This window comes from Labeo rohita, chromosome 14, assembly GCF_022985175.1.
Source record: "Labeo rohita strain BAU-BD-2019 chromosome 14, IGBB_LRoh.1.0, whole genome shotgun sequence".
Lineage (NCBI taxonomy): Eukaryota > Metazoa > Chordata > Actinopteri > Cypriniformes > Cyprinidae > Labeo > Labeo rohita.
Window position 1 is genome coordinate 27986734 of NC_066882.1, and position 21368 is coordinate 28008101.

A 21368-nucleotide genomic window follows, 5' to 3' on the forward strand; every position below is an offset into this window, starting at 1 on the left:
AAGCTGTGACCTTAATCAAATTCTAATAGTTAATCTTTGACATTTCTATGAAATTTAACAGTGGATTTAGTAAAGAAACTTACTATACAACTTAATATATCATCTTTGACATGCTCAATAGCCATGGAAAATAATGCTTACTTGTGTCTCATTTTATTGAAAAAGTCTATGGACAAGTGCTGTACATTTGCCCCACTGAAACTGTTGATCTTAATGTGTATTTAATCTGAAATATGATTTTAAAATGGTGTAGTTAATATGGTAAAAAACGTTGCCAATTAATTAATGTAATGCAGTTAGGAGGTGAATTTTAAGAATAATGTTCTGGTCTTCTATTACTTTCTATTTTGTTTTATTTATTTTATTTTATTTTATTTTATTTTATTTTATTTTATTTTATTTTATTTTATTTTATTTTATTTTATTTTATTTTATTTTATTTTATTTTATTTTATTTTATTTTATTTTATTTTATTTTATTTTATTTTATTTTGTATTTACGCCATTAAGGGCAATAAACCCCTATTTTTATCGCCCTACACCAACCCTACACCTAAACCTACCCATCACAGGAAACTTTCTGCATTTTTACTTTCTCAAAAACAACAACAACAACAATAAAAAATAAATTCTAATTCTGTATGATTTATAAGCTTTTGTACCCATGGGGACCTCAATTCAAGTTATTTATTTATTTATTTATTTTTTGGTTACACCGATATTTATGTGACACAGCTGCATGTATAGCATTACACATGAGCAAACAATGTCTTTCACTCTAATGTTACATATACATTTATACAACAGTTCTTTCTGAATGGCTGATAAGAGTGTGATATTAGAGTGATATCAGAACTCCAAGGACCGTTTCACAGTTTGCAATTGTATCACTCCGCTTGTGGTACTTCTTACAGTGAGTGTCATGGCGGATGCCCAAATCCAGTATCATTTTATAAATATTACTGTTTTTGTGTCACGGAATGACAGGTTTTCAGGCGAGAATGTACTTGTTCAAATATGCAGTTTTTAATAAAGATAATGTCTATTTCAAAATTTGAAAACTGAAAAAATCTCCAGATCATCAGCAGCTGTTCTGTGCTCATGAACCCGCCCGGGGACACCTCACCTCGGGCAGATCTTCTGAAATTTACCACTGGCTCTGATGTCTCTATAGTGGTTACACATGAGATATAATTCATTATGGGTAAATCTAATGGTAGTCTTTGGTCTCATTAATCTATTGTTCGTTCCAGAGGAGATAGTTTTGGAAAAATCTCATGTTTATGTAAATTTAATGCTGTATATCAGAGCTCCGTCTTGTACTTTTGACTGAATTGCCTAATAAATTTTTATGTTGGCTGGTGTTGTTTATTACATATTATTATTCAATAAATTATATGTTATATAGAGAAACGCTTCATATATGTATCAGCCGATATTCAAACAAATGTTTAGTGTGAATACGAGACTGATCTGAAGAATGAATGCTGTATCAGATGCAGATAATCACACACACCCAGTCCATCTCTCTCATAAAACTCTACATAATACAGTGAGCTTTTAATGTAGTAATACAATAAGCTTTCAACAAAGCAACTCAACCCCTTCATTACTAGTTCTAAAGTGACGTTTTGGAATTAGTAATGGAGGCTTGAGCTCAGCTGTTCAACTGTCAACTTTAGATTTAAATCTGTGGCAGAAGGAAGTAGTTCTGCACAAAAGAGGGCTTTTAAAAACACTAAATTTTTATTTACACACTTGTGCCGTCGAACTGTATAAACGCAATATCCCACTCCTAGACGTGAGATATGGCTGTATATTAGCACGGCTGTGATTCGGCCATAGGTACAAGGCCGCAGGTAATCACAGTGTGCCAACATACAGCCATATCTAACGTCTACAAATGTGATATTGCTTATATATGCACAGAAGCTCATTACATCGATAATCCAGCGTTTGCTCAGGGTGAAACTATGAATCAAGCTCAAACAACATTCTGTCTTGAAATTCAACTATATTTTAGATAGACTGTCCAAAACTGCATTTGACTGCATCAGTTACCTGTTCAGTGTCCTCTTCATCACTGCTGATTTTCAGGTCATCCTCGAGCATTCTGCAAAAAGAAACACAAATATTAATATTAATATTAATATTAAAATAATAGTAACTAACATTTATTTATTTATTTATTTTTATGTTTTATTAAACAAATATATTAACTGAATTATTATGAACAACTTCAATAATAAGTTATATTATGAATAAATGGTAGTGACAGAGGTCGCGTTAACCAAAACTTCTTCGTCATTGACGGAAATTTTTTTGTCAGTGACGGAAAAATCTGAAGGCCGTCCGTCATTTTGACAGATTACACTGAGGGTGATGTATTGTAAATTGTAGCTGTAATTTCCACCCCTGTCCAGTTGGTGGCGAGTGTGCTCCAGTGTGGCAGCAGAGCACGGGATACAGAACAAAAACAAAACAATCACGAATGTTTTTCTATGTGTTTGATTACGCACAGACGAGTACACAGAAACTACAACGATCTATCACACCACATTAAAGCGTGCTAAAACGCTCGCTTATTATTGCTTGAATTTCCTATTGCTATTTATTGGAAGGAAGACACACTATGTACTGTTCATTTATCAACTGAAAACAGCATAGATCAAGAGATTGATTGTGATTTAAGAATTGATATTGGTTCATTAAAATGAAAATCTATTTCGATTTTTTCTAAATCAATTTAGAAATTGATGTTGGACAATGTTGAAGTCTAGTGCAACCACTGGGTAGTGAGTACTATGGTACTGAGCAAGATAGATAGATAGATAGAACAAATGTAAACAATGTTATGTGCAAGCAATGACATCATCCAGAAAGGTTTGTATCAACACTCTTTCAAGGCCTAGTTTCCAGCCGAACACACCACAGCCATGAAATAAGGACAAACAGACGAGCATTCCCCTAAAACTAAAACAATAAAAGGCCTTTATAAGAACAAAATGTGCTTATGGTTTAGTTTTCTATGACCTAAGCTGTCGTGCAGGACTGTAGATTGAGAAGGACTTTGAACAAAACTACCAGTCATTACCCCTGTAATATCTAACAGATGCTGAGAAAGACCTACATAGGAAACCAGGTGCTGAAAGTGCACTGCTTTTAAGATTACCGTTTCTGCTAACAGATGATTTGCAGGTAGAGCTCATGTATGCATCTCTAGATCACAGAGTGTGCAACATTATCTATTCCGTACATATAAAGCACGGTAAACTGATCAGCACAGCAGAAAATATAAACATGAACAAAGAATAGCAAAGGAAAGCTTGTGAAATAAAGAGAAAGAGAGTTTTTCCATAAAGCAGACTGACTGATTGTGGGAAGCTGTAGAGCCTTAACATCGTACTGTTCACAAACATTCCAATAACATTCAACTGTGATTAAAGTGATAGTTCATCCCAAATGAAATTTTAGTCACCCTTTAGTATGGGGACCAATGGTTTTTAACAACTTTTGCCTCAAAAAAAAAAAAAAAAAAAAAAAAAAAAAAAAAAAAAAGTGTTTCCCCTAGGTTCACAGCTTTGGGGGGTGGGTGGAAGGGGATGGATGGGGCAGGGGTGCCGGTACCAAATGGTATTTATTTTTTTTTTTGGTAATTTACTCTTTGTATAAAATCACAACAAAAACATTTCTTTCAGTGAAAAAAAGAGTCCAAAACTCAATTTCAACATTTTGAACAATAGGGCCCTACAATCATTTTTTTTTTTTTTTTTTTTTTTTTTTAATTTTTCTGATAATCAAATGAAGGCATTAAACATTTATTTATCTTTAATCAAATGAATATTTAACCCTTTTTATTTTTGGGCAAACAAACAGAGGTTTACTGTTAAAATTAATACATGGAAAATATTGTGTGAATATTCTGTTAAAAAAGTTTAATAACAATTGTAGGATTTTTTTTTCTACAATTAAGTGTTTAATCGGGTTGTAATATTTATTTTTATCATTTAATTGTTTTATTTAAATTGGCCAGAAATAGAAATATATAAAGACGTACATTATACTGTACAAAAGTAATACAAGAGTACTATATTTCTGTTATTAGAGTAATATATTTCTGCAATAAACCGTACTTTTATTTAGACAGGTTGCCGTGAAGTTTCTGTGTGTATACAGTATGAGTTTTCTCAAATGAAATGGTAAAATTCACAGGAAATGACTCTCACAGCAGCTCTGGAGATGAAGTTCATGTGTTCATGTCGTCATATAATGAGATGCAGAGGCCGAAAATCACCACACGCCTCACGTGTGCATCATTATTTGTGTAGTAAACAAAACCAGAGCCAAGCGGAACATGCAGGATTCATATCTAAATCGTCTTTTTGCGTTTTAATATTCACAGACATCAGTCCATATCACGATTCGAATTAAGTGACAGACTGAATTTTGATTTATTCATCCAAAAATTGCGCTATAGAGTAAATTCCATTTTTATGAATGGACTCTGCGATCCCGTCCGTGTTTTCACGGAAGAGAAATTGTAGACGCGCGTCCATGTAGAGACAGAAATGACATGCCGTCGTGTAAATAAGACAAATAAAATCAGACTATTTAGTTTGTTTAATAAAAGAACAAGGTATAGTCCTGTTCTATAGTAAAGGTAACCTTAAATGACTTTTGTTGTGATCTGGCGCTATACAGAAAATAAAATTAACTTGACCTTTAAGGGGGGTGGGGGTTACCTAATATAATGGCAGGGGAAACACTGATAAACTAATTTGCTGCTTATTAATAGTAAGTAAATTGTTAAGTTTAAGTATAGGGTATGATTAAGGGATCTAAAATATGGTCATCCAGAATAAGGCATTAATATGTGCTTTTTTAAGTACTAATGAATGGCCAATATGCTAGTAATATGCATGTTAATAAGCAACTAAGTAGGGTAAAATGGGGCTAAAGGCCCACCTTAAGAAAAAATGTGCTATTCACTGCGCCTAAAATGTATAATTGCAGAAAAAAATTGTACTTATTTTGAAAAATAAAAGTTTTTGTTCAATAAATATACTGTCATTAAAATATGTTCATATAAAAATATATTTTAAAATACAGAAACAAAATCATTTTAATAAGTAAAGATTCTAGTATTGAAGGAAATCCAATAATAATTGAATATACAGATTTTAAGTAGTAACGACAAATTATATTTTGTTATATGATGATTAATATCATGTTTTTAAATATGATGGTTTCATTCTAAACATGGTGAATTATCTCTAAGATGGATACCCAAAATAATATATGATATTTACCATCTGAATCTAACAATGTCATGTCAACAAATGGAAAAGTCAGCCTTCTATTAATCATCATGTCCCCAACAGCAGGGGCACTTTTTACCCCAAATACCATACTTTTACATATTCTTTTGTTATTTAAAAATTGTTTCTTTAATTATCTTAAACAAAACTGAAAATCATCAAGACCTTTGTCTCAAAATATATGCATTTACTTTAGCGATTTTAGCGCATTTAGCCCCGTTGTACCCTAATAGTGAAAACTGGTCCCTTAACTAAAGTGTTACTGAAATTTCTGTCATCATTTACTCACCCTCATAGTGTTCCAAATCTGTATTATTTATTTATTTATATTTCCTTTCATAGATATTTTGAAGTACCAAAGAATTGCTAGTAATTTTTAGGTCAACTGCCCCTTTAAGATGGAAGGAGTGTGACTTCATTCTGGGAATATGGGAACACCACATGGGAAAATGCTTCCAGTTTTCTGCAAGAAGGTAAAAACCCAGTTGTACGGTGAACTCCAGATCGTTCCAGTAAACTTCAGAGATGTTTAGGGATGGCGGTTTATGGTTAACACCAAAGGCATTTGACTTCGCCCTAGTGTAATTCTAGTAATACAGGAGCACCACGAGGAAAAGAAAGATTTTGAGGGTGGTGGAAACTCCAGAACCTTCCATTAAAGTTCAATGGTGTTTAGATCTGTCAAGTCATCTTTCATCACTAGTGTATAAGTCTAGGCAAGATGACTATCAGATAAGTTGACTCACATGGGACGTCCATGCTCTGACATGCTGTTCTTAGACAATGTGTGTTGACGGCATCATCGTAATATACAGTAAATCTGCCCAGATGTAGGAGGTAGAATAAAAGATAACCCATTATGCAGTATTACCACTTCTATAGCCTTGTCATTACTTTTCCCACCCACTGGTCCAAGGTTTATTTGTTTATGCATTCATATGGCAGGTGATTTATTCGTGGGAATAGAACTTACGGAACAAGCAAAACAGATATTACGGCTAAAGTCTTGACTCAGATAGAGTTAACTTGAGGAAAAACCTCCAAAACTCAAGAGTGTATGGAAGGTGTTGTTCAGGATGTCTAAGAGCTTGAAACAGCCTTCATGATCAGGTTATTGATTCTTTCGGCCTGTATTGATTTTGCTGCCCCAGTACTTACTGTATAAGAGCAACAAAGTAGGTGGCTCTGTAGCAGAAACTAGTTACAATATTCACAACAGTGCGTTCTCACTCAAATACCTTTCATTGCTTAAAACACAACAGAGAGCTCTGGAATTAGTCTAAATGAACAGCGGGTTATTAAAGTAAAACCAAGGCCAAGAAAAGCAATATCCAGAGACAACCTTTAAACTTTCTAACTGTTAGCACATGAGAAGAGAAACACAAGCTGGTGTGCTTTTCCTTAGTGTCACCACTCATTACTGTACAGCTTCAATGGGTTTGAAGGACCCGTAATGCTATGAACCAAATTTGTTCCAGAATTCTGGTGCACATTTCAGCCAAGTACATAATTCTCCATGTTTCTGATGTTTTTCCCCACATAAACAATCTGTTCGCATATGCATATTTTCACAGTCTGTAACTAAGAAACCACTGGAGCTAAAAGTTCATCAAAAAAGTTCATTCTAAGAGTTTGCAAATGATAAATGGTCATCTAAAAGACAGTGCCCCATTTAAAACAAGACAACTATATTCAAAAGCACTGGACTGGAAAGAAGCGAATAAACTTCTTAAGGTGTGTTTTCAGACCAAGGTCAGATTGGTGTGTTTTTGTCACCGTTTTCGGCTTCAGTGATGTTCGGGCAGAGCGGACAGATGTTTTGGAGGGCAGAGAGGACATTCCATAGAGAGCGGGTTGTGTAGTTTGCGGTAACAGGCTTGTGCCACATCACTGCCGGGCTCTGGACTCGGGTCTCATGGGTCGGCTCTGGGCTGTACGCCAGCTATGCTCCCCTAATTGTGAGAGTGGAACACTCGCTGGTCATTACTAAAATTTGGCGTGTTGCGCAGAGGGATCCTGCAAATTGTGAGGCACCTGCTACTTGTCTCCATAGCTGCCTGCCAGCTACCTGATAGGCAAATGGATGACTAATGTGAAATTCCAGGGAGACTCAAGTGCATTGACAGAAATGCCAATTATGATCACAAAAGCCTTGTAGCGATGTTCAATTCAATTCCAACTTTGTGTAAAGCATGTTGAACAATCATTTAAAAAGCTTAAGGTCTAGGTACCAGTGAGCAACAACAAGGTGACGGTGGCAGTAAAAATCTCCCTGAGAATAACAATGCGCCTCAATTAAATCTCTTGTGCCTTTACCGTTATTGCAGACAGAGCTCAAGAAATTTCAAGGATGTCTCGGGTTTAAAGTCCAGCAGCATGAAAGTATTTCTGAGAAATCTGGCCGTGACCAAATACAACAGTCGCAAACATGTTTGCCAGCATTTTGACTGACTCTTCTGCAATAATTCCAAGAGATGTAGTGGGCAACATCGTTTCTATCTGGTTGCTTATATACTTGTAAAGTCTTTCGCATTTATTGCAATCCAAATCTAGACAAAATTGAAGTGTTGGGGGGTCATCATCTTGCTGAATGGACATGGAATGACCACGTTTTCATTATCTTGATCAGTGGTTCCTGCTGAAAAATCCAGCATAAACCAGCATGGATTCCAGGCTAGTTAATGCTGGTATAGTGTGGTCCAGGCTGGTTTATGGGGCAGTCGTGGCCTAATGGTTATTAATCACTGGTCACAGGTGAACTGGTAAAACATTTCAAAACGTCAAAGGAATTGTCTCCTGTTTCAAAAGATCTCTACGGAAATCAGTTAAAACGAGCTTGTGTACATTCCATAACAACATTTAGAGATATGAAAACCAAGAAATGCCTAAGATAAGCTTAATCATAAGCAATTTGTTCAATAACAGGTGTTATGAGAAGAACTCTTTCAATGGGACAGTTAATAACATCTTGATGCTGGGTACCAGCAAACCAGCAACCAGAAGTCTTGCTGATGCTGGTCCCAGTGTGCAAAACACACCTTATGCTGGTGACCAGCAATGCTGGATTTTTCGGAAGGGGTGGTCAGTCCAACTCCTTGGAGAGCCACTGTCCTGCAGAGTTTATCTTCAATTTCTAATTAAACACACCTGCTAATCAAGATATTCAGGATTGCTAAAAACTTCCAGGCAAATGTGTTAAGAGCCAAATTCTGCAGGACACTGGCTCTCTACAAGCAGGATTGGACACTCATATATTGATGGATCTGAGTGCTTCTGAAATGGACAGTAATGATGTTGGTTTTGAGCTGTTCAACAATCCACACATCATGATTCTGCTTCTTTCCAATATGGGCTGAATATATATGGATGAAATATAGACTCATTAGCTCAATAGACCAACTTTCATGCATGCTAGCATTCTAGCCAACTAGGTTTGTTTTACACAATCTTCTAGAGCTTGTTTTGCATGGCCAGTTAAAGGGATAGTTCACCCAAATATTAAAATTCTGTTTTTTAATTACTCACCCTCAGGTCACTCCAAACCTGTAAAACCTTTGTTCATCTTCGGAACACAAATAAAGATATTTTGGATTAAATCTGAAACCCTGCATAGACAGCAATGCAACCGTCCTTAAACACAGCATTCAAGGTACAGAAAGGTAGTAAAGACATAAAACTGTTCATGTGACATCAGTAGTTCAACCTTGATTTTATGAAGCTACAAGAATACTGTTTGTGTGCATGGAAAACAAAAATAACAAATTTATTCAACAAGTTATTTTCTTCCGTGTCAGCCGACGTGCATTCACGAGAGTACCATGGCATATATATATATGTGTGTGGCGCTGCTGACCCAGGAGCTTCTGTTATTATTTGTCATTATTTTTGTTTTCTTTGTGCACAAAAAGTATTCTTGTAGCTTTATAAAATAAGGTCGAACCACTGATGTCACGTGGACTATTTTATCAGTGTCCTTACTACACTGTAAAAAAAACAATTTGTTGAGTCAACTTAAAATAATTTGTAACCTGGCTGCCTTAAATTTTTAAGTTCAGTCAACTCAAAAAAGTTTATTCAAATTGAAATGTTAAATTATACTAAGTGACAACTTAGATATTTGAGTCAGCTGGGTTACTTACCCATCTGTTAAGTTTAGCAAACACAAATATCTAAGTTGTCACTTAGTACAACTTAACATTTCAAGTTGACTAAACTTATTTTAGTTGACTGAACTTAAAATTTTAAGGCAGCAGGGTAACAAATTATTTTAAGCTGACTCAACAAATTGTGTTTTTTATTTTTTACAGTGTACCTTTTTGGGCCTTGAACGTTTCTGTTGATTTGCTGTCTGTTCAGGGTCAGAAAGCTCTTGAATCAAAAATATCTTAATTTGTGTTCTGAATGGATTTGGAATGACAAGAGGGTGAGTAATTAATGACAGTTTTTTTTTATTTTTGGGTGAACTATCCTTTTGAAGGTCAAACAGGAGTTTGTTCAGATTTTTGGATTGCCTCAAACTATTCAGTCATCTATTTGATGTCAAACTCTTGCAGTTGTTTTGCAGTATGTCTGAATTGGTCAAGATTAATCCTTGTTTTGTAAAAGTTTTGTAAAGGAATACACTGGTTTTGACCAGATTTGTTCCACAATTTCTTTGGATAAGACAGTAGTTGATGCAACACTAGTTGCTAAAAGACAGAGCCTGTCTGCAGTTTTTTTGTAAGTCTGGGTTGGTCCATTTCATAGTAAATCCAGTGTATGGGCAGACTCCAATATTTATGCTTCATACGTTTTCATTTAGTCGAAGGATAGCAAATGTGTAAAATCTTCAGTCAATGTAACTAAAATACGCATGTGCACCCAAGAATATCAAGTTTACATTCTAGTCACTCAAAGAAAAGTACAGAAGATCTTTCAAAGATTTATCGCCAGGAAACTTTTGCAAATCCAGCAGAAAGGTCCGTCCATATGTATGTCATCCAAAAACGACAGAAGTGCACCTACACCTTTGACTGGTGCGGTAACAAATCTGTGCCCTGACCTTCTTCTTGACACTGTGACATCATTCATCAGGACAGCTTGTCACTTAAAGACAGTGCACTGATCCAGTTTTCCTAGTCCAGACTTTGCCATTTCACTGAGTCACACACCTCTCTAATAACCCCTCACTCCCCCCGTTCCTCCACTGCCTCCTCCCTCCCCATAACTACTATTATTAGACATGTCTCTGGTTATTTTTTTACAGCGACCACCGTAGGTGCCAAATTGCCATTTAAGAGTGTCCCTCTGGGTTCTCTCTTCTTGTTGTTATTTGATGGTGACAGGCTCCTTTGTTAAGGAGAGCTTTCCCTTAGCCCACTTAGCTTAGCGCTTTGACAGCTCCACAATAGAAGCCTTTTCTCCAGCGAGCTGCCAGGCGACCAGATGCGGGGGGAGGAGGGGAGGCACTCTCGAGAGGCATCGTGCGCGCGGGTAACGACAGGGTGGGCGACTGTCACCCTCGTACTCCGTGTCAACATTGACGCACTGGAATTAATATTTTGAGGAGAACGGGAGCGGGGTTCTGATCTAGCAGAGCTAAGAGTATATATACATATGAATATTGCTAACAGAGGGCAATAAATGTAAGTTTATGACAGGATTTTATATTGAGTTTGAGGGCAGTATAGCTCTTAATAGAACAATAAACAAAATCTCTCCCCTTACACGAACAATGACCCCTGTCTGTTAGCTTTACCGTGCCTTGTTTAAAGTGAGAAACTGTTAATACGCTGAGGGTGAAGCACAAAAAGGGGGATTTCTTCTTGACATTCACACATGCTCCAGCATATTTGCGTTTCCTTCCGAGGCCCGATAGAAGAACGTTTCCATCACTTCCTGAGGGTCCCTGAGGAACCCGCTCCTGGTAAAGCTGTTTACTGTAGCCCCCTCTGGAAATGAATCCAGGCCTTATAAAAAAAATCCACACCGAGTCGCCGTTTCAATCACAGGCAAGTACATGAAAATGCACTTGGACTTGCTCGGCAGTAAATAAACACATTGTGTTTTTTCTGGGAAGACGAGAGCACGCCGGCACTGCCCTGAGACTCAGCAGCGCTCCAGTTCTGTCAACACCATGCACGTCTTGAAAGCAACTCAAGAGAGAGGTCCCAAATGCTGCTACTGCTACCCAACTGCCACATACATCCACGTCAGGCCACACTTACAAAATTACTATGGTAATTCCACTGTTTACAAAGGTTATTCAGATAAAATCAAGGTTTATAACAAACCGTAGCACCACAGAAGTACCTCAGAGTACGATATAAATACCATGCTATGAAATGCTATTCATTTAGTACCATAGTAAACAACAACTACCATTTTTTACTTTTACTAGTCATTTTTTTTTCTCCATTTACACAATTTTCCTTAGATTTCCTAAGACACCTATTTTAGTGATATCAGTCAGGTTGTACTGAAAAATAAATAAATAAAATGTAGCTTTTTCCCCCCCATTAATAAACACGTGAAGGTTTTAAGCAAGTAAATAAAAAATAAATAAATAAATAAATAAATAAATAAATACATCTTCTACATTTTCCAATAAATAAGTAAAAACACGCATAAATTGTGATATATTTCAGGTTGCATGGGAAAATACAATAATAAAATAAAATAAAATAAAAAATAAAATAATTAATTAATTAATTAATTAATGCATTTTCCCAATAAATAAGAACACACCCCCAGTATGATATCTGTCAGACTGTATGGAAAATAAATATAAATAAATAAATAAATGTAGTTTTCCCCATTAATAAACACTTTGAAAGTTTTTTAAATAAATTAACAAACAAACAAACAAATAAATTTTCCATATTTTCCCAGTAAATAAGTAAATAAATGTTTTTGTTTTGTTTTGTTTTGTTTTGTTTTGTTTGTTTGTTTTTTTCACACAAATAAATCTCCATAAATTAATACATTAGAAAGAGTTTAAACAAACTTCATTCATTCCTTCCTTTTTCTAAACCTACACCCTAAGATAAAAGTATTGCGTGTGAATAATAAAAAATAATAATTACTACATGACTTAATTACATTACAGGAATGAATTAATTACAGGAATTACTGCCGTCCTGGCTGCCACAGAAGCAGTCTTCACTGTTGGACTGAGCGCACAGATTGAAACACACTGAGATTAAACAGGAAAAAAAAAACTGTTGGGGGTGGAAAAGCACACATAGCAGTGGGAAGTGCAAAGGCAACACCCCTCTCCTCCCGTCCTGCACCCTAGGAAAACTTTGATTAAGGAGCCCCTGATGGACGAGTGCTCCAGAGGGCCGCTTCCACCTCCAGCCTGTCCCATTCATCCTCACACAACCTCCCCTGTTCTGTCCCGCTCTGTCCAACGGGTTATTTACCTTGGCCCGGAGCCACTTCCGACTCAGATTCAGAGCCGACTGGAGTGTCACATCAAGAGTCTATGTTAATGTTTGTGATGAAAAAGCACCTCCCCCACCTCACGTCTGGGTTCCCTCTATTTTCTCCTCAAGAGCAGGGATTCTGTTGTCTGTGTTTATCTTCACCGCTGAGGGAATGTCATAGTCTTTCAGAAGTGCTGTCTAAAAGGGATAAAAGAAACTCCTTGCATGCCGTGAATTCAAATGTATGCTTGGACATGAAGACATCAGGAGTGTTTTATACGGAGAGGGAAAAAAGCTTACAATGCCTCGTTCAAACCTGTTAACTACGTCACATCATCAATAATAATAGATGTCTTTTCTAAAGTAACACTGCATTGCTCAAAAATAGCCTTTTTTACAGTTCACTTAGATTGACTGTTTTAATAATTAATTCTCAATTAGCTCAGCAGGTTCAGATCTGGATGCTAACGAAGGCTGTCTGGTGAACCTCTGACTTTGAGGCTGCAGCAGTTCAGAGCATCTTGGCATCATTAGAAACCAAAGCTGAAGACCATCCGCAACTATTTCCATCACGAAGAGAGCACTTACTGCTCTCCTCTGCCCTTCCTTCGGATGACTAATTAAGCCTAATCAATTACAATTTGATGACTCCCTGAGTTGACTTCATGTGAGATGAATGCTGTATAATGTGCCTGTTTAATGAAGGAGTAATCAGACAGGCTTTTGTGTACCGTATGACAATCAGCTGAATGAAAACTCTCTCTAAATACAGACATAAAACGTCTCACTGCACCGTCTCTGGCATTAAAGAGACAGTTCACCTAAAAATGAACATTCTGTCAATATTTACTCACCCTCCACTTATTTCAAACCTGTATGAGTTTCGGTTGAGCCCAACAAAACACTTAAATGTGTAGAAGTCAAGTAGTCTAAAATCTCAAAACCGACCAGTGGATGAAATAAACATTGGCTTTGCCTGTAGTGTGTTGCCTTAAGGGAAGGTGCTGGTCAAAATAAAACACACAGATTGTCATAAATCCAATATTCCATGGTGGTACATAACACCATAATAATATCCTAGAGCAGAATGTGTGAGCGGAGCGACATCCCTGAGAATATCTAATCTACCAGTAGAGGCTATCCTTGGCTTGCGGCCCTGCCTGTGTTTGACACTAGCCCATATTCTCTGGTGTGCTCTCACAGACGGTGGGAAAAGCGCCAGTTGAGTGTGACTAATATCAGGCTCCGAGTAAATTACACCACTGATCACCGGCACTCGCAAGGAGGTTACAAAATGGCCGATCCACCGAGGAAAAGTGCCGTTTTACGACTCCTCACCACGGTAAACTTCAAATTAAAGCCCCTGTACTAGCCGCCTAATGGATGATTGTGGCTCAAGTGGGAGAGATTCAAGTGCTAAAGGTTTATAAGATGGCATATCTGAATCCTCCACGTTAGTCTTGAGGTATTGGTGTGGTAGAGTGAGAAACATTACTGCCCGAGGTTATGGGACTTGAAGAGTTAACAACACTTGCAGAAAAGTGTTACATAATGTCAACATCTAGAACCAATTAACCAATATTATAAAGCTCACTTGCGGATCCATAAGTGGATGTCATTTAAAGGGACAGCTTCTTTCTTCTGCTGTGCACTAAAGAAGATATTTCAAAGAATGCTGTTAACCAAACAGGTTTCAATGAAATACTATGGAAGTCATTGGGTAATAGCAACTGTTTGGTTGCTGAACTGTTTGTGGAAATCAACAGTTATTGGTCCCTACTTTCTTCCATAAAATGTAATTAACCAAACCGTCGCTGGTCCCCACTGACCTTCATAGTCAGAAATACTTTGGAAGTCAATGTGGACCTACAACTTTTTGATTACCAACATTCTATGGAAGTTAACAGTTGCTGGTCCCCATTTTGTTCCATAGAATACTGGTGGCCCCCATTGACGTCAATACTATGAAATACTATGTTAGTCAATGGTTTGATTACTAACATTCTATGGAAGTCAACAGTTGTTGGTTACCCTTTTTTTTTTTTTTCATAAAATGTAAGTAAACAAATAGTTGCTGGTCCCCATTGACCTCCATACTGTAAAATACTACAGAAGTCAATAGGAAACAGCAAGACATGCTGGTCCCCAGTGGTTCCCATTGCTCCCATAGTATGAAAATAGTATGAAAAACTATGGAGGTCAAAGGGGACCAGCAACTGTTTGGTTACCAGCATTCTTTGGAAGTCCACCGTTGCTGGTTCCCATTTACTCCCACAGAATGTGAGTAGCCAAACAGTTACCGATATTCACTGATGCCGATACTATAAAATACTGTGGAAGTCAATGGGGAACAACAACTGTTTGGTTAATATCATTCTATAGAAGTTAACAGTTGCTGGTGCACATTTTAACCAAACAGTTGTTGATCCCCACTGACCCACTAATACTATGGTATAGTACTGAAAATTTATACTCAATTACAAGTACTGTTACATTGCTGAAATTATACTCAATTACAAGTAAAAGTACTGGTGTTAAAAAGTACTTAAGTAAAAGTACAAATTACTCTTCATAAAAACTACTCAGAGTACTAATTACTTTTTAGCTATTGAATTATTCATTGAATTATCCATAATTGCTGAATCAGACAAGATCCAGACAATAAAACACATTTTACAAAACACATTTAAAGATACTATAAACACTTTTGAAACTTTGTAAACAGCATTAACTGAACTGTCAGGTGTGGTTTATATACAAATCACACCCTAAAATATATATATATATATATATATATATATATATATATATAAATAAATAAAACAACGTCACAAAAATGAAGTTGTAAGTCTTCTTACCATTATGTGTTTTATAATAAAAACACCTTTGTAACTTTGTAAACAGTATTAACTTATCCCAGTGCCGTGGGATAACAAACAGCTGGGCAAGGTCCTTACTACACGGACCTTACATACTAACATATCATATCATAACAGTTTACCTTCTGAACCTTTTGTTCAGTTTCAGCAGAAGCTGATTTTGAAAGTTATATCCGGCTTCTTTTAGATGTGAACACTAGACCAGCACAGCTAAAAAGCCGTTCACATGCAGCTGAGGCAGGCAGAGCTGTATTTAACTTCATAGACAGCTTCTTGATGGAATTATACAAATTAAATTATAGGTTAATCAGCCTATATATATATTTTCCATTCATTACATAACACAATAAGGAAAAAACTGTATGCCTTACTAATATATATTTAAGAGTGTTAGTGTAGCAAGACCATAGTTAATTTGTGGTTACCACAGATTAACTATAGTAACCATGGTTTTTTGGTTTTATTAAAACCATATTGTTTTTCGTAAGGGTTGCCTCTCCATCACTCTCCAGAATAACATTACACTGTAAACGTCATCGATGTAAAAATCAATGCATAATATGCTGTTATGTTTACCAAAAATTGCAGCAAATACCTGTATAGTGAAGCTGTCGTCTCTATCCTACTTGAACACATTCAAATATACTGATAACGTAGGTTTGTTTTGAGAGCTCCGTGAATCACGTGACCACGTGGCGGCGACGCCGGCGAGATCAAAGCTCGTCGCAGCTCTGTTTTTCAATGGCTCTGGCGTTAACAAAAGTATTAAGTAGTATTAAAACTACAACATTTGAAAGCTGTGTAAAATCGTAAGTGGGGTTGCCAATTTAGCGTGAGATTTACAAGGGCAGAGTGAGAGCGTGAGACAGAGCCTGAAAGCATGTGAGAGTTGGCAACCCTGATGTTCTAGTGATGATTATCTTATCAATAGCGCGCCGCAATTATTTTACAAAAACAATGTTTTGCTATTGTGAGTATAAAGACTATAGAAATATACACAAATAAAAATAGACTCTTTACAGTTTCAAATGATGCCTCTCTTATCTGTACGATCAAAAGACGATTTAATTAGAAAAAAATGCAGCAAAACACGCCAACGTCTTTGCCGATTTGAGGGGATTAAAATCACTCGCAAATTATGGAGAAACTTTGCCATGGGCACTCATTCTCTGCTGTTTTTGTCATTTCTGCATTCTTCAGATTTATTATTGCTGTCTTGAATCTCCGTGTGTCAATCAATAACTTACTGACTGTACGATGGTCAGCTCACGTAAATCTGCAGTAGCCGGAACTTGTTTTTCGGTTCAAATAACATACCAGGCTTTTCATTGGTCCGTTAAGATGAGATATTTTTTTTGGCTACCGAAATGCCGGTCAGTGGGTGGTTGAAATATTAATTCAAATTACAGTATTCTGTAACGAATTGTGATTTTAAAATAACGAAGTAAATTACTTAGCTTAAATTGTACTCAAGTACAAGTAAAATTACAGATTTAAAATTATACTCATGAAAGTACAAATACCCCAAAAATGTACTTAATTACAGTAACGTGAGTAGTTGTAATTCGTTACCTTCACCACTGCTATGGAATACTACTGAAGTCAATAGGGACCAGCAACTGTTTGGTTAACAACATTCTAATAAAGTTAATAGTTGATGGTCCCAATTTTGTTCCACAAAATGCTGGTAACCAAACGGTTACTGGTCTCTTTTGACCTCCATACTATAAAATCTACGGAAGTCAGTTTGTACTAACAACAGTTGCTGGTCCCCATTGGTCTCTACTGACCTCCATAGTATGAAATACTATGGAAGTCAATGGGGCCCAACAACTGTTTGGTTACTATCATTTTATGGAAGTTAACAGTTGCCGGTGCACATTTTGTCCCATAGAATGCTGGTTACTAAACAGTTGCTGGTCCCCATTGACCTCAATACTATGAAATACTTTGGAGGTCAATAGGGACCAGCAGCTGTTTGGGTACCAACATTCTTTGGAATTCAACAGTTGTTGGCTGCCATTTGCTTTAATAAAATCTGAGTAACCAAACAGCTGCTGGTCCCCTTCGACCTCTATACTATGAAGTACTACAGAAGTCAATATGGACCAACAACAGTTGCTGGCCCCCATTGACCTCAATACTATGAAATACTTTGGAGGTCAATAGGGACCAGCAGCTATTTGGGTACCAACATTCTATGGAAGTTAACAGTTGCTGGTCCTAATTTTGTTGCATAGAATGTTGGTAACCAAATGGTTACTGGTCACTATTGACCTCTATACTATGAAATATTATGTAAGTCAATATGCACCAACAACAGTTGCAGTTCCCCACTGGTCTCCATTGACCTCCATAGTATTAAATACTATGAAAGTCAATGGGGACCAGCAACTGTTTGGTTACCAACATTCTATGGAAGATAACAGTTGCTGGTCTCCATTTTATTCCATAGAATGCTGGTATCCAGACAGCTGTTGGTCCCCATTAACCTCCATACTATAAAATACTATGGAAGTTACCTGGGACTGGCTATTGTCTATAGAAATTAACACATTCTTTTGAAATTAACATTTGCTGGTCCCCGTTTTCTTCCACTACTGTGAAAACTATGTAAGTCAATATGGACCAACAATAGTTGCTGGTCCCCACTGGTCTCCATTGACCTCGATAGTATTAAATACTATAAAAGTCAATAGGGACCAGCAACCGTTTGGTTACCAACATTCTATGATAGATAACAGTTGCTGGTCCCCATTTTATTCCATAGAATGCTGGTATCCAAACAGCTGCTGGTCCCCATTGACCTCAATACTATGAAATACTATGGAAATCAATAGGAACCAGCAACTGTTTGGTTACCAACATTCTTCAAAATGTCTTTTTTTGTATTCAACAGAAGAAAGAAATTCACAGGTTTGGATCACAATGAGTGAATGATTCAGTGATTCGTTTTAGGTGAACTATCCCTTTAAGTCCTGTCAATTAAATCAATTTTGACTTGACTGAAGAAAAAAAAAATCTTATTCGTGATTGTTGATTAAAGCATGGTGTATTTAGACCCATGGCAGATAGGTGACAGACCAGTTCTCACATTCGTTGTCCCCCTTTGACATTCAGCAACTCAAAGACTGTTTAATATCATGTAACATTTCTGTCAGCACGATATTTCCTGATATTAATTTCTGCCTTCACTACAATTCAAACATTCAGGCTAAGTTCATGCACTCAGCTCTCGAGGACAAAGACAGTATTGACAGAAATGTTCTTACCCTGAGGGCTGCATCCCTAAACATTTGGACTGGTTAAATCATTTAAGACCTTTCAAATATCTGGCATATAATTGAGAGGAATACAGGCGGAGTGATTCTGAGCAGGAGCAAAGGAATAATGGAGCAGTGTAAGAAGACAGTGGGATGTGCGAACGGCATGCAGTAAACATGAAGAGCGGTGCTCAAGGCTTGCTCTGGGTCTTGGGAATGAAGAGAAAATGACATATCAGAGACTGGGGCCAGATCAGCAGATAACTGCAGCCTTTAAGTGGCTTCCACAAGTAAACAATGCAACATTCCTCCAGCTATTGTTTGCAGTATCACCCCATCGCTGCCTCTCCAAACCGACACACAGACTCTCTGCTACACTTACATTTGTTTGACTTTGTCATTACTGTTTAGAAACATGCTTTGAAGAGGTTCTTACAAATTTTCACTTTTCATAGAAAACATCCACAATCACTGACCTAAATTTGCCCGTTAATAAGATTACTATAAGTATATATGTATACTATGTGTCCTCTTCAGTCAGCTACTGTACATCACAGACATTAAATATCATGTCATTAAATATGTCAGAAGAAGTCTAGGAAAGGGTTGAAGTGACGGACCACCAATTGTAATGTTTGTTGGTGAAGACCGCCTTGTTTCCCTCAGCTGGGAATCGGCCAGACGTGTTTCACTGGGAAATGTTTTACACGGGAACAAAGCAAAGCCTATAAACATACTCTCTCTCTCCACCCAGGGGGGGCTCCCTCAAATAATTCATCAAATGAATACTCACGACTTCTGTGGTACCGACTTGGTTGCAGGCTTGTTACTGGAAACATTGCAGCGTTCTGTGAAAACAATTTCATGGAAATATTAGAGAACAGGTTTGACTGCACATGGCCAAATACCAGCAATCTGGCACACAGCATTCCATGATATTCTTTTATTGGAAATTTAGAAATGTATTGCTTTTTTGTCAGTACGGCTTGACGCTGCATTTGGCATGAGCTTTGTGACATGTGGAAGCAAAATGTTCCTTACTTCCATTGTATCCTGAGGTCACATGCTGGGAATCCTGCAACAGAGAGAGAATAATATGAAGAAAGTGAAAGACGACAACTATAAAAAAATATCTAATCCAACACAATAACAACATCCGTCTGCAAAAAAAAAGTGATACATTCTGTGTGTTAACTCACATGGAGCAGCTACAGATGGAAAATAGTTCTGCTGATAGCTTTAATTGATTTTACACTAATACAATTAGAGCAGGCACACAAATCACACTTGAGCGGGTGAGCGCTGCGGTGGAGAAACGTCTGCGTCTGCCGATGCGACCATAACATATAGATTTATAGAGGCAGCGTATTATTATTAGCAATGTCATTCAAGCCAACTTCTGAGATTCAGACCATGTCCTATTAAGAGACAAATAGCAGACGCCACATAAAAGAGAAAAGAGCATTATGGGATTTTAAGGGAACTTGAGTGGAAGTCTAATGTTTTTTAACAGGCTTGTTATTTCAATTCAAAATATTGTTCTAAAAGGATAAAAAAATACTGTCAATACTGTAAATGTGATTACATGTACCACAAACAACGATAAACTGTTTAACCTGCTTAGTAATAGACAGCTGAATAACTGGCTACACAGAGTTACATAACTGTCGGAAAAAAACATGGGTCACGCGTTGCCTCAAAGCAGCTGCGAGGTAAATAAATTTTGACATCATGCTAATGACATTGCTTATCCTTCCAACATCTCAGGATGTCTGTCAAATGACATCAGGTGACGAGTGATAAACAGATGTTATGACAACAGCCTAAAGTCTGCTTGGAAAAATCAAGAACAACTTTTGTTCTTTGGACTTTTAGCAGAATTTCCCAGAGTTTAAAGAGTGTGTGAGGGCAGAGGAATAAAAAAAAACACTGCACTGCAAAATTTTACGTAAAATTAAGGCTTATAAAAACTAAAAATACATTTCAAAAACAGCCAATATAACAAAAACAAATCTTAAATGGAGTCTGTACAAACAGTATAAGCTTAATTATCTCTTCCTGTACCTTAAAGGGTTAGTTCACCCAAAAATTCTGTCATCTCATATTTCATCAAAAATAACTCGTGTCCCGAAGATGAACGAAGGTCTTATGGATTTGGAACGACATGAGGGTGAGTAATTAATGACAGAATTTTCATTTTTAGTGAACTTTAGAACTTTAAAATCAGAGCATGACACTAGCAATGCCCCTAAATCCCACTGCATTGTATTGGAAAAATAATAAATTCAAGACGGAGAACAAAACAACAGAAATGTCAATTATTAATATACAGTTGAGGTCAAAATGTTAATTATTTTACCAAAATAAAAGGGATTATATAAAATGCATATTTTTTATTTAGTACTGACCTGAATAAGATATTTTACATAAAAGACATTTAGTCCACAAGAGAAAATAATAGTTGAGTTTATAAAAATGACCCTGTTCAAATGTTTATATATG

General features: G+C 36.7%; 1 protein-coding gene across 1 annotated transcript in view; it reads right to left on the reverse strand.

Annotated features, from left to right (window-relative positions):
- Positions 1 to 21368, reverse strand: part of aff2 (AF4/FMR2 family, member 2) — a 276300-nt gene that overhangs the window by 90727 nt on the left and 164205 nt on the right. Inside the window, exons 6-8 of the mRNA XM_051128381.1 lie at positions 19908 to 19941; positions 19660 to 19714; positions 2062 to 2113 (exon numbers count right to left, since the gene is read on the reverse strand). Of these exons, the coding sequence (XP_050984338.1) occupies positions 2062 to 2113; positions 19660 to 19714; positions 19908 to 19941 (141 nt within the window). The remainder of the gene's footprint in view (positions 1 to 2061; positions 2114 to 19659; positions 19715 to 19907; positions 19942 to 21368) is intronic.